The sequence below is a fragment of the Lissotriton helveticus genome, chromosome 4_1 (assembly GCF_964261635.1).
Source record: "Lissotriton helveticus chromosome 4_1, aLisHel1.1, whole genome shotgun sequence".
NCBI classification, from domain to species: Eukaryota; Metazoa; Chordata; class Amphibia; order Caudata; family Salamandridae; genus Lissotriton; species Lissotriton helveticus.
Window position 1 is genome coordinate 1,139,035,907 of NC_136063.1, and position 14,207 is coordinate 1,139,050,113.

Sequence of the window (14,207 nt, forward strand, 5' to 3'; positions counted from 1 at the left end):
AAATTACGGACAAAATGCGTCCGTAAAATGGATCGTCACGGACAATGGACGTGAGATCCAAATTACGGACGGTCTGTGAAATTTACGGACGGTTGGTCACCCGATCTATGAACTTCAGGGGTTGTATCGGACCTCATGACTCGATGCCCCTGTTACAGCAAGGGAGTCCAGTGCAGGTCAGTCTCCACTGGTCAGCTAGTATCCCAGTTACAGCAGGATCAGCGATCGCATAGAGGTAAGCAAATCCTTTTCCTTGGAGGACCAGAGTCTGCTTCAACCTCGGCTATGGGTCTTATGGACTTGAGGAGACCTCGGGAACGCTCCGATTTGGTTGCCCAATTGGAACTTCGTTGTCCACTGGTGAGGAAGCATTCCGGGCGGCTGGGCTTTCGACAGGTGCAGGTTCCTTTGGCTTTTTTAGGCCCTGAAGCTTAACAAGAGGTAAGCTACCTATCTCTTTGAATCACTTCTTCTGTTCTTGCACAAGTGGAGTGCTTTTTCACGAGTGAGCACAGCAGGCACATACTTGTTTGTGGGTCCCTGGGGGCAGCAGGTGCAGTACAGTCTATGGTGCAGCCTCTCTGTTCTGTGTCTAGGGAGCATCTGATGCCATTTTCTTGTTTGTGAGAGGGGAGGACTCCCTTGGCAATGGGACAGTAATTCCCATGAGGGTACCCTTCTCATGTTACACCACTTCCTGGGGAGTTGTCCCTCAAACAATCCCAGGATACACCTCTTTACCCTAAACCAAGATAGCAATAGCTTTCTTCTCCTGTGAGAAGGCTTGCGCACACCCTGTGGTGTACACAAAATAATGAGCCACCCCTGTAAGCCCGGTTTTGCAACAGGATTTTTCCTGCTGGAGGAGATGGCAGCCAGTCTGCTCCAGCATAGTTCGGACTGGACTGTTCCCATGGGGCACAGGGTCAGCGCTGATTTGCATATCGCCATTGTCTAACCCAGGGTGGTGTGGAGTGGAAAAACGATGGATTTGGGCCCAGATCTTTGGACTGGGGTGAATGTGTGACATTGATCCACATTCTGTCCATCATTGTTGTGTTTGCAGTTACCGCTCTAAGTGTACTGGGGATGCTCAGACGTGAGTCCCAGGCACTCCACACCACTGGAATCAAGCTAGCCGGGCTGAAGAGAGGTGTTACCTCGAAACCGGGCCGGTCCTCGGATGCTTGTTTCCGTTCTGGGAAGGACATGGCTTTTGTAGTTCGGACTGGACTGTTCCCATGGGGCACAGGGTCAGCGCTGATTTGCATATCGCCATTGTCTAACCCAGGGTGGTGTGGAGTGGAAAAACGATGGATTTGGGCCCAGATCTTTGGACTGGGGTGAATGTGTGACATTGATCCACATTCTGTCCATCATTGTTGTGTTTGCAGTTACCGCTCTAAGTGTACTGGGGATGCTCAGACGTGAGTCCCAGGCACTCCACACCACTGGAATCAAGCTAGCCGGGCTGAAGAGAGGTGTTACCTCGAAACCGGGCCGGTCCTCGGATGCTTGTTTCCGTTCTGGGAAGGACATGGCTTTTGTAGTTCGGACTGGACTGTTCCCATGGGGCACAGGGTCAGCGCTGATTTGCATATCGCCATTGTCTAACCCAGGGTGGTGTGGAGTGGAAAAACGATGGATTTGGGCCCAGATCTTTGGACTGGGGTGAATGTGTGACATTGATCCACATTCTGTCCATCATTGTTGTGTTTGCAGTTACCGCTCTAAGTGTACTGGGGATGCTCAGACGTGAGTCCCAGGCACTCCACACCACTGGAATCAAGCTAGCCGGGCTGAAGAGAGGTGTTACCTCGAAACCGGGCCGGTCCTCGGATGCTTGTTTCCGTTCTGGGAAGGACATGGCTTTTGTAGTTCGGACTGGACTGTTCCCATGGGGCACAGGGTCAGCGCTGATTTGCATATCGCCATTGTCTAACCCAGGGTGGTGTGGAGTGGAAAAACGATGGATTTGGGCCCAGATCTTTGGACTGGGGTGAATGTGTGACATTGATCCACATTCTGTCCATCATTGTTGTGTTTGCAGTTACCGCTCTAAGTGTACTGGGGATGCTCAGACGTGAGTCCCAGGCACTCCACACCACTGGAATCAAGCTAGCCGGGCTGAAGAGAGGTGTTACCTCGAAACCGGGCCGGTCCTCGGATGCTTGTTTCCGTTCTGGGAAGGACATGGCTTTTGTAGTTCGGACTGGACTGTTCCCATGGGGCACAGGGTCAGCGCTGATTTGCATATCGCCATTGTCTAACCCAGGGTGGTGTGGAGTGGAAAAACGATGGATTTGGGCCCAGATCTTTGGACTGGGGTGAATGTGTGACATTGATCCACATTCTGTCCATCATTGTTGTGTTTGCAGTTACTACACAGAGGAGGAGGCAGGCGAAGGTGTGATCGCCATTAGTATCTTTGGTGGTCCCAAATGGAAGTTAGCACTTAGCATGGTGGCTGTTGAAACTCTGTGGACCACCAGCATTGCTACATGGAGAACTGCAATTTTTGTTCTCAGTGTCAGAGCGTTTAAACACAAAATTAACATGCCCTTCTTTTTAATACTAAGCACCGCTCCTAGTGGGCTACCAAAGCCTTCCGTAGTGGTGGCTTACTAAAATTAACAAGCATTGGCATAGCCAATAGTTGATGTTGTTGCACCAAGGATATTGTGCTGCATAACTAAATACTTATAAGGTCCCAAAGGCAAGACCTATTGGCTCTGCCAATGCTTGTGTTTTTCTGGTGTCCGTGGATGTGTAAACAGGCAATTAGTAACAGAAAGTTAGCAGTAAGACAAGATGTTTGGGAAGAGCTACATGAGGCAGGTATAAAAAGTGACACCCTACTTTATCAGAAAACAGTTGATGCCCCTTTTTTATGAGAATCCCACAATACAGTTGTGGATGTTATCATCCCACAACATAAATGGGTGGAACATTTGTCCATGGTGTAGGATAGTGTCGACCGCAGGACGTGCTTCTCCTCTCTCTCTGACCCCGCCTCCGGACTTGGCTGTACCCGATGCCCTGAACAGCCCAGAGAGACCACTGTATAGTCCCATGGGGGAAGCTGATGGCGGGGCACGGAGTAATGCGTCGGCCCACAATGGCAACCAAGGACCGCGACGAGGGGCCAATCTAGAAATATGGAGGACACGACCTAGAGCATCGATCGTAGGAGCAGCCGCGCTGCTCGGGGGGGGGGGGGCACCTTTGATAGCGGTGAACCGCCTGACCTCCAGTGCACCTGAGAAGCAAACACCAGCAGCACTGGCCTTGGAAGAGACTGCCATGGGTGTGCATCCTGAGGTTCAGCTATCAGCCGCCTGTCCTGGGCTGCACTGCGAGAGCCCGAAGCTGTGCAGCCAGGAGAGTTATTCTATCGGCGGTGCGGGACTGGCCTGCAATCATAGATTGGCACAGGATGCCTGGGCAGACAGATGCAGCATCGTTGTGCCCCTAATGGGGGTCACGGACACAGAAAGGCCCGAGGTTTTACTGTGGCCATCGCTGCAGCCCGTGCCATGCAGAGGGAGCTGGCTTAAGGAGGTAGTCCCAGAGTGAGTAGGTGGCCCTTATAGGAGTGCCTAACATATGACATACATACACCTAAACAGCTAACGCCCAAAAGGTGAGAGAAGTAATCTTGCAATGAGCATAACCACTAGCAGCCGATCAGGGTAGCACTCCAGTCATATGCAACCCTGCCTTGACTCTGCTTCAATAGAAATAGTCCGTCCCGAACTGCCAGATACACCTAAAAAATGAGCTCCGTTGTTAAAGATGCTCTTTTGCAGTGAGAGGCTGTCTGTAGCAGGACAGTTCACCCGCTGCTGCAGCGGCCTCTCTGACTGACATCCCTGCCAGCCTTCCATGCACTCCAGCTCTGTTTCTCTTGGCTCTGCTAAGCTCCTCCTGTGGGATTTAGAGAGAGAGCTGGAGGATGATTTCTCCACCGTGCAAATCGTGCGTGAAATGATCAGCATGGAGGGACACATCGGGCACTGGCGAGTCTGGGCGGCTGACTGCTCCGCCGGGGCAGATTAACATCAGCAATGGCAGCCGTCGTAAGCACAGACAAGGAGACTGACGAGGAGAGAGGTGGCTGATGTCACGTGATTCATTTTTAAATTGAACTTCTGATCTGTATCCGCGGCTCCTCACAAAACTGAAGGGAACTCGCTATTAGCAGCCTCTGTGGAAAAAATCTAATTCCTCGGAGGACCCGGCTGAGAGAAACCTGCGGGTAAGTGGAAGCTCCAGTGTGAAGCGGCACCATTGTTCTCGTTTGCCAAAGACTGCTTCTCTCCCGGGGCTGGTCCGGTGCAGGAAGTTGGACCAGAACACCATACCTGAAACCAGCACAAGCGCGGCAGCAGGGGGAGGTGGCCTGCGCGATTCCCTCGCGGGAACCTGCAGCAAGGCGCAATGATTGTGACCATATGGCGCCACCATATGGCGCTGTGTGCTCCCGCACGGGAATCGCCAGATGTGCACACGTTGCCATTGCAAGTAATGCAATGCGTGCATGTTTTTGACCCCAAAGCTGTGCCCATGGCTAAAGGTCTCTCTCCTAAGCAACGCATGCGCGCTGCGTAGGCGAAGCCTAAAAAGGAATGCTTTGACCTGGCAAAATGTTTTATTTTGCCATGTTGAGTTGGCAGGTTTAAGCTGCCTGACCAGGCTGCAGTGTCAGGCCTAGGGTCACGTTTTCACCTTGTCACAGCAGTGGTGGAGCAATTAAGTGCTGCAGTCCACATATGAAATATAAGTTACTAGCCCTGGGTACCACTTGGGTCTTACAAGTAAGTTAAATGAGCCAATCTGGTATTAGCCAATTATACACTTACTTTGGGCATCGGAGCACTGGCACTGGGGCATGTATAGGTTGGACTAGTGCACTATAGAGCCTAAAAACCAGCATCATTAGCCCAATAACGGGGGGGGCGGTGATGATACAAAAGATGTCCTCTCCTACAGCAAAGAACTGCTGATTAGTTCTTCCTGAGCACTGCCATTTGGTAGATTGTAGGTCCGAGGAGTGGGACTGCAGTTTCTATTGTTTAAGGTGATCACCTGTTTACGCCGGGCTTGCCCTTTTGTCTGTTTGTAAATACTTTTTCAGGAAGGCTGATAAAATGTAGGGACAAAGATCTCATGGAACTTTTTTCCTGTGCTTTCAATACTCCTGCCTGGAGCCAGCTCCATTGATATGTGCTATAACGCCTAACGCACATTAGGGTCTGGAGGATTAGCAGGCAGCCGGTTCAACCACCATGGTATTTACAAAACCACAAATAAAACGGGCTGCCACTTCAATAACTAGATGATTCTAATTATAGTTTAGTGTTGTGGAAAACCCTTCCTGGTTACAGACGATGACCCTCACCCACCCGATGGGTGCCATGCTTCATCATTGGGCCCCTCCTAGGATCTCTCCTAAGGAGTGGATACAAGCTACTACCCTTCAGAGTATAGGGGGAGCTCGGGAGAATAATTTGCCTTAGATAAGCTATGCAACTCGTCTAGTCTGGAAGGGTGTGAGGGCGTGCAGAGGTAAAATGTGTGTGAAGAAAATAAATAAACCAGCGTCATGAAGAGGGTCTCCCAGTTGCTCTATGCATTTTCATTTTAGGCTCCATTTAAGAACTCTACCAGAATTACTACTTGAATTGCGTGACAGATTGCCGCCTGGTGGGACATTGTTGCTATTGCTTCTGATACCGGAATGAAGGAGTGTGTCACTGCCAAACGAGAGCATCTCATTGGTCTACATGCAGCAACTGACTGAGTACACCATTAGGAGGAGATTGCCACCCCAGGATTTACTGTAACCATTCAGGAACAAGGGCGATGTTGGCACCATGCATTGATGTGCAGGTGTGCCCCTCGATTACCCCCAAGGCCATCGTCCCGAGGGAGGCTACTGGCACGCCCTACACTGAGAAGAGCTGCTCCCATGAGCTCAAACTGCTGCAGAAGCAATATATTACAAATGTGGGGCTACCATACATAAGCGTCTACATACTTGGCCCTACAATGCTCAGTAAGATATTTTGCTAACAAGGAGTAAAGAGTGATTGATCTGAAGTTCCACTGCTCTCATGTGAGAGAAGTTAAATTATCTCCACCTGTGTCTAGTCCTTGTCTAAAACCTGTAGTGTTAAGACTATATGTACAGGGTCTGACTCTTAACCATACTGGGAGGGAAGGGTGAATACTGAAAAGACCTAGGGAGTAAGGGGTGTAGAACTTCAATGTCTATCGTAACTTAGTTTACATGAGTGTATGTTTCTACCATTAATTAAGTTGTGCTTTGGTCTGGTGTGGGATTAAAGTACTTTCTTCTTTCATAAAAAACAAATTCTTGCTTGAACATTGCATTATTGTGTCTGTCAATTTACTGTTGAGTTTCAGAGCTTTGGCACGCTACCATCCTGAGAATCCTGTGGCTGCTTGCAATCACTACCATCGTGATCCAGGGCGAAAAGGGTTGTACGTGGCCCAGTTTGCAGACCCATATTACGACGGACCCCAGGAAATCAGTGGCAAATTACTTTAGCCACCTCAGTTGAGGCCAAGTATCCTATGTTAGCTCTGTGCCCCCACCTAACAGTCTGAAACTCAACATAAGGAGGTTTTTGTTACTTCTGGTAGTAATACTACAAGCAGCAACTAATGTCTGTACAAGATTGGCTCTGGACAGCCAACCAGATCTTCTGCATCATGGTATTTTTTGTGTCCAGTACCTGGACACCACACTTGAGCTACAAAGACTTTACTGATACTGTATGCTATATAGGATTGTCGTCTAATTGTCTCTTGGAGTGACGCCTCAAGTTGTGAACATTGTATTAGATCATGCTCATTGTATGTCATAGACCTACTCTTGTGGTACTATACTGAGCCAGGGACTCCATTTCTTCCATGCCATATATCCCCATGCCTTCCTCTTCACTCCACCTCTAATGAGCATTGGAAATCTGCTCCTTGTTTTGTTTCACAATCACATTTGTAGGTATCCCAACAATATGAAAATATGAGCTGAACAATGCATGGACTGGTGAATGTACATGTAGTTGGTTTTTAAAAGTTTATCTTAGAATCTGTTGAGGACCAGTATGCCAGTGCTCTTCCACCTCTTGGAGGACCTTTCACCTTAGTCAGACAACCATTAAGAGGGTCAGTATCCACCCTAGTGCAAGGTATAAAACTGGGGAGCTGTTGCACATTCACTGTCCACGTGAGATTAAATAGTATAGTGATTCGGAGGCAATGGTAGTCATAAAAAATAAAAGAATCCTGCATAAGGACATACACATGCAGTAGCCCCATACATATTGTCTTCGAACTGTACCCCCGTTTAGCTATACTCTTGCACTAGCCTGAGAGTGGAGGGAAAGATCAAACCTGTGACCCAAAGACATTCAGGAGCAAGTGGTACATAGACATGACTGGCACAATATACCATGGATAATTTGTCAAATAAATGTAATAACTAGACTCTCTTGATGGGTGAGAAACCATTTGTTCTAGACTTATTCATTTATGCTGGGTGGCATTAGTCATTCATGAGGCACATGTTGAATGTGAGCTCAGCTTTTTGTTTCTTCTTCCTTTCCTAGTTGTTGTTCTCCTGTCCTAGACATTAATTCCTGTTTTTGTCACCCCCACCTAGAATTATTGCTCTTTCTGTTTACCAGCTCTGCACAGTTTTATTATCCTGGTTCCTGACCCAGTTGTGCGTCTTCTTCTCTAAGCCATGTCACCGCTCCTTTCTCCATGTCTCAGCCGCCAGACCTGCAGATCTGAGGTTCTGAGATCTGCGCAGCGTTACAGTCTTGGATTTGCTATGAGAATCCTCCTGTTATGTCTCAAGCTATTCTGTTTCTGGAATCCTCTGAATCCTCTGAACCAATGTGTATAATCTCTGAGAATATGCCCAAAAATCCATCCTGGTGATAGTGTGCTCTATAGATAAATTATTAAGACTTAGCATGGACCATTTATTCACTGTGTACATAAGCTGTGCCGCATAACCCTACGCAGACCTGAACGCTGAGGGGTGTGTGTGTAAGTTTTCATTACCAGCTAAAAAGGCCATGCTAGGCTGTACTAATGTGGTATTGGAAGACACTGTGTCAGGAGGACATAGTATGCATATTAGAGTGCTTTAAAGTCTGAAATTACTTGACTTCGGACAATATGCTGTTTCAGAAATTACGTAGAAAACTGTGACCATCCATGAATAATACATCACATTGAAACATTCTGTTGTTTGTCTCGCATTATAGGCATTAATGTATGTATATCCATTACACAAAATGTCTTTATTTTTTCATATTACAAATTATCATCAGTCATACACACACATGTAAAAAGAATGTTTCTAGTACACATAGAATTCTAGTCAATTAAGGTTCTTAAATATCAGTGCTCACAAACTTTGAGGTACCTATCCAGTAAACTAAACATTAAAAGAAAACAAGCATTTACAATGCAATGGTCTCGGCATCATTAAAGGTAGAGCTATTGGCATTGCTCATGACATTTTTTTTTATTTTTATTTTTTATCAATAAATGGCATTGTCATTTACATTGCAAATAGCTTAATCGTTAAATAAATGGCATTGTCATTTACAATGCCAATAGCTACACCCTACACAGCCACCCTCACACAGACAGAGCCACCTACACATAGAGCCACCTACAAAAAAAATGGCATTGTCATTTACATTGCTAATAGCACAATCAGGGGGGCAGAGGCAAGAAAAATGGCACAATTAGGGGAGCAGAGGCAAGAAAAACTAGTGCAATCGGGGCAGAAGGCAAGAAAAACGAGTGCAATCAGGGGGCAGAAGGCAAGAAAAACGAGTGCAATCAGGGGGCAGAAGGCAAGAAAACTAGCACAATCAGGGGGGCAGAGGCAAGAAAAATGGCAAAATTAGGGGAGCAGAGGCAAGAAAAATGGCACAATCAGGGGGAAGAAGGCACGAAAAACGAGTGCAATCAGGGGCAAGAAAAAAACGAGTGCAATCAGGGGGCAGAAGGCAAGAAAAACAAGTGCAATCAGGTGGCATAAGGCAAGAAAAACAAGTGCAATCAGGGGGCAGAAGGCAAGAAAAACAAGTGTAATCAGGGGGCAGAAGGCAAGAAAAACGAGTGCAATCAGGGGGCAGAAGGCAAGAAAAACAAGTGTAATCAGGGGGCAGAAGGCAAGAAAAACGAGTGCAATCAGGGGGCAGAAGGCAAGAAAAACTGCACAAACGGTGGCAGAGGCAAGAAAAACGGTGGCAGAGGCAAGAAAAACGGCACAAACAGGGTGGCAGAGGCAAGAAAAACAGTGGCAGAGGCAAGAAAAACGGCACAAACAGGGTGGCAGAGGCAAGAAAAACGGCACAAACAGGGTGGCAGAGGCAAGAAAAATGGCACAATCAGGGTGGCAGAGGAAAGAAAAACGGCACAAACAGGGGCACAAACAGGGTGGCAGAGAAGTGCAATCAGGGGGCAGAAGGCAAGAAAAACAAGTGTAATCAGGTGGCAGAAGGCAAGAAAAACGAGTGCAATCAGGGGGCAGAAGGCAAGAAAAACTGCACAAACAGGGTGGCAGAGGCAAGAAAAACAGTGGCAGAGGCAAGAAAAACGGCACAAACAGGGTGGCAGAGGCAAGAAAAACGGCACAAACAGGGTGGCTGAGGCAAGAAAAATGGCACAATCAGGGTGGCAGAGGCAAGAAAAACGGCACAAACAGGGTGGCAGAGGCCACAAGAAAGCATTAGAAACGGGGTTGCTTACAGGTGTTCTGTGGCACGGGATGGCCTGGCACCAGTGGCCACAACTCTTTCTGCTGGTAGAAGCTCGCTGCCAGCGGCAGGCAACAGTGACAAGCAACAAACAGCCCATACTTGACGTTACTATGCAAGACATCTGAGGGATTCGCTTGTCATTGGTGTGGGCAGGCACAAATGGTCTGCAACGTTGTGAAACCATGTGGCATTCGATCCATTTGAGCTACGTACATTTTGTTGTGTTGAAGTCTGCAGTTAATGTAGCAGATGGAGGATTATATGGCAAGTGTAGTAAGTGCATAATTATGCAGAAAACGCAGCGGCCATAGAATAGCATAATTCAAATGCCCTTTAAATTACACCCCACATAATCCCTATATTCAGAGTTGGGGGTGGTGCAACGCATGCCTTGAGGAGACGCCACAAGGGACAGGGGGCAAATGAGGTGGGGTAAAAAAAAAACACACCCCGGGGAGAAGCAGGGGCAGCAAGGGGGTGGGGTTGTGGTAGGAGTTTGCGATGGAAACCATGAAACGAGATGCTATGCCAGCCGGACTACGCTAAATGCGTGAGAATTGGAAATGTATTGTGAGTATGGAGAGGGGAGGGAAGGACAACGAGTGGGTTCGGGGAGAGGGTTAAATGAGGCAAACATGGGGGCATGATGGGGACAGATGCCAAGAGAGCTCGGAGGAGGAAGGAAGGAGGTCCGGATATAGGGAATTCGGAGGGAGAGATATAGAGAGGTGGGAGGAGAATATATAAGGACGCGTGAGAGCAGCCTGCGGACGGACCTCAGAGACTGAGCCACGCCGTACCCTCAGTGCACGGCAAGCGCGGGCAGAGCTCACTCACTCAGGACTCTGCAGCGGGAGAGCGGACGGGCTGAGGAGGGAGCTTCACCTGCCGGGTGTAGGACCTGCGGGGCCTGTCAGCAGGAGCAGAGCCCTGGAGAGGCACAGACCGAGGCCACAGACCACAGGGAGTCCGTGCACTTCAGCTGCAGCCTGCTCCGGGCTGAGTTCAGCGCGCACCAGGAGCTGCCCCTGGGACCAGGCAAAAGCCGAGCTCAAAAGTGCAGAGCCCACAGACCGCAGGGGGTGGGTACACTCGCTGCCAGGACAGAGCAGAGACTGCGAGGCTGGAACAGGAGCAGAGCCGCCCCAAGAGATATACTCCTCACAGTCACAGACCTCGTGTCTGGAGCACCACAGACCTCAGAACAGAACGTAAGAGACCACGGATCACAGAAAGCAGATCGTGCCACAGACCACGCACAAAATCGGAGTAAACAAGCTGCTCAGGATACCACAGACCACACGGATCAGTGTGCCACACACCACGGATCAGAGCAAGAAAAACACGAGTAGAAAACGTACCTGTGGCAGCGCATGGCCCGAGATCGCAGATCCGGACAGAATACAGTAACCCAGTTAAACTACGAAGGTACGGTGTGGTGTCCGCACGTCCGGCGCAGGAGAAGAAGGCAAGAGGACAGCGAGGAACGGCTCACCTTCACTGCGAAGGAAACAAAATGGCGGCCCAAAGCTCCAAAAAATTTCGGAATCAGGGGCGTGGTTTTGCTGTTTTGAGTGACAGACGACGTCACTGTCTAAAGAACAGCAAAACTTACGCCCCGAATCCGGAAAAGACGGGGCTAAATCGGAGTGACGCATCTCTCCTCCAATGGCTGGCCTCCGTTTAGGAAGCCAGCCAATGGAGGAGAGACGGGGCAGGGAGGCGGGTTCTAAAGCGCTACTACAAAACATTAATTCTCCGACCCCAGACTGCGCAAGCGCAGCCTTTAGGTCCGAGACCTAAAAAGGTTGATACGTTTCAGTGGGTTAAACACTATATGCACTACTTTATTCAGGATGAGCTACAGTGATCATCCAGGCTGATACAGGATAAAATCCAACAACTTTCCCAGAGGGCTTATAGAACACAGATTCCTAGACTTTCAATAGTAGTGTATGACATCGACTGGCAAGCACACTTGGTTCTTACACCATACAATCATAAATGAATGTTTTTCATCACTGCTAAATGCTTTTCTATTTGGAGTTCTTTGATGAGCAGTTGTAAAAGTAGAAAACTTGATTGGTTAGAATTTCCTTAAATACTACTTATTCCTGTAAGATATGTATCTAGTTGTTGAGTTTCTCGTTGGGTTTAAGCTTACATTTTGACGAAGAGGGATATAATGCACCTCGTAAAATGTTTATAACTATAAATTAATGCATTTGTTTATTTTTTACTAGGTGGCATATTGTCCTGACGATATTCCTCTGACGTACTGAGATCAGAGTCTGCCCTTTTGTCCTAAAGTAGTTTTTTGCATGTTCCTTCAGGTGAGAAAAGTTGATGCCCCGAAAGATCAAATGGACAAAGAGTGGGACGAGTTTCAGAAAGAGATGCGACAAGTCAACACGGTAAGTGGTAAATTGCTGGTAAGGGCACTGTTGTAATCTACACATACACAGATGTAAATGCAGTCTTCTTTATTCAGGTTACTTACTGCAACCTCCAGCCAGCTCACACCTCAAAAGACTGTCAGCCACGAGAATTCTCACTGCGCTTACATTTTACATTACATCACAGGTAGGTAGGTAGATATGTAACATTCCTAAAGGCACCCTAGTCATTCAAACAATGGAAGACAGTCCTTAACTTACATTTCTCCATGCACAACTGACATGAAGCACTTTACTGAAGAATGTTCTGTGCTGCCATTTACCTCGTCTAGGTACTTTTCAGTTACTTGATGCTTATTATATAGTTTGTACTTCAGGTTTCTGATTACTAGAACTCTGGTCAGGAGTTCCTGAAAGCTGTACCAGCAACTCTCTGTTTAGAAGCCAAGCACCTCACTTAAGAAAAAAATATTTAAATGCTTTGCGTTTTTCACACCATCGAACCTCAGATCTTGACCTTTATTTGAAACTCATACGTTTTTTTTGTCGTCTGCTCCTTTTATTTCAGGTGATCACTAAGATATTGAGTTTGAAATTCTTCTCTTTTGATACTTGTCTCTCTTTTGACTACTTGTGTGGTCAGCCATTTTTTGATGTGTGCTTATATGCTAGCATCTGAGGCCCTCTAATAGTCATTAAAAATAATAAATAACGCGGTATTTGGAAAGCGCGAACTAATCACCCCTATGGGTCTCAAGGCTGTGGTAAATAAATAATTGATTACCGGTACTATTTTTGAATACAGTGAATAAAACAGATAGCTCAATAAATAAGAGACAGGATTCGAGGTATCTGAGTCTAACAGGCTTTAATCAGGCATAAGGGAAGGGACAGGAACGGGATAGCCTGCACGGAAATGGAATGGATGGCAGCTGCAATGCTTCATCGACAGTGCAGCATATATATAGTATAATACATTACATTACATTGCATACAATAGGCGTAGCAGTAGGCGTAACTCGTAGCAGTCGCGAAAGATAAGAACAAATGGGTGTAACAAGAAGGCGTGTACAGGGCGTATACATAGACATGTGATGAAGACGTCACAGAAGTGTCATAAATGGGGTGGAAACATGGAGGGGGCTACCTGAGCAGCTGGGACTTTTAACCTAGTGGTGCGTGCAAACGGGCAATGACGTGTTACCAGGGAGAACTTGGGGCTATGACTTCTGCGCTAGAAGAGGAGACTAAAGTCTGCGGTGTCAGGACGACATGTACCTATATCATATCTGGTATCTGGTGTTTGGAGTACATGTTGATAGAATCCAAAAGTTATCAGGGCAAAGGCTACTTGACACTAAGACTGGTGCATGCATTATTCTACATGTATTGCGTGTGCGAGGAATATTCTATGAATATTAATACAGTATTTCTCTTACATGGAGACAGAAAGGCTAGACCATAGCTGAAACTATTGATGCGATTCAGTAGCTTAGGAATGCAAAGAAGGAGGGCTGGACTGATAACTAGAAGCATAACATACTCTTGGCAGACAGGCAGGCAGAGCCAGGCCGGGCCGGGCACTGTGCGGCAGGAAGTAAGTGAGGGGTCAGGGATGCAGGTGGGGGCTGCATCGCTCCTCGGAGAGGGTTCAGGAGACTGGAGCTTGAATCTGGTGTCCGGGCCCTTTTGAGGCCTAGGAACGGGGACAATCCAATGAATTAACGTGCACACTGTAAAACGTGGCAACATAGGCCTAATACTCGTTGCTTTCACGAGAACTGGATATTGGCATACTAGAGTTGGACACAACTATAATTGCGTCTTTAATCGATCATAGGGGGATACAGGCATATCGATCATGCACATATAGCATAAGATGGGGAACACGTAGGCACATATAACATGGCAAAATTTACTTTTCCACATTCCCTCCTTGTGCCCTACGTTTCCATCAGGAAACATCAATATTCATGATACCATCTATCTGTTC

General features: G+C 47.5%; 1 protein-coding gene across 1 annotated transcript in view; it reads left to right on the forward strand.

Moving 5' to 3' along the window:
• Positions 1-14,207, forward strand: part of ZNF830 (zinc finger protein 830) — a 256,345-nt gene that overhangs the window by 141,540 nt on the left and 100,598 nt on the right. Inside the window, exon 8 of the mRNA XM_078687744.1 lies at positions 12,152-12,232. Coding sequence (XP_078543870.1) covers positions 12,152-12,232 — 81 coding nt within the window. The remainder of the gene's footprint in view (positions 1-12,151; positions 12,233-14,207) is intronic.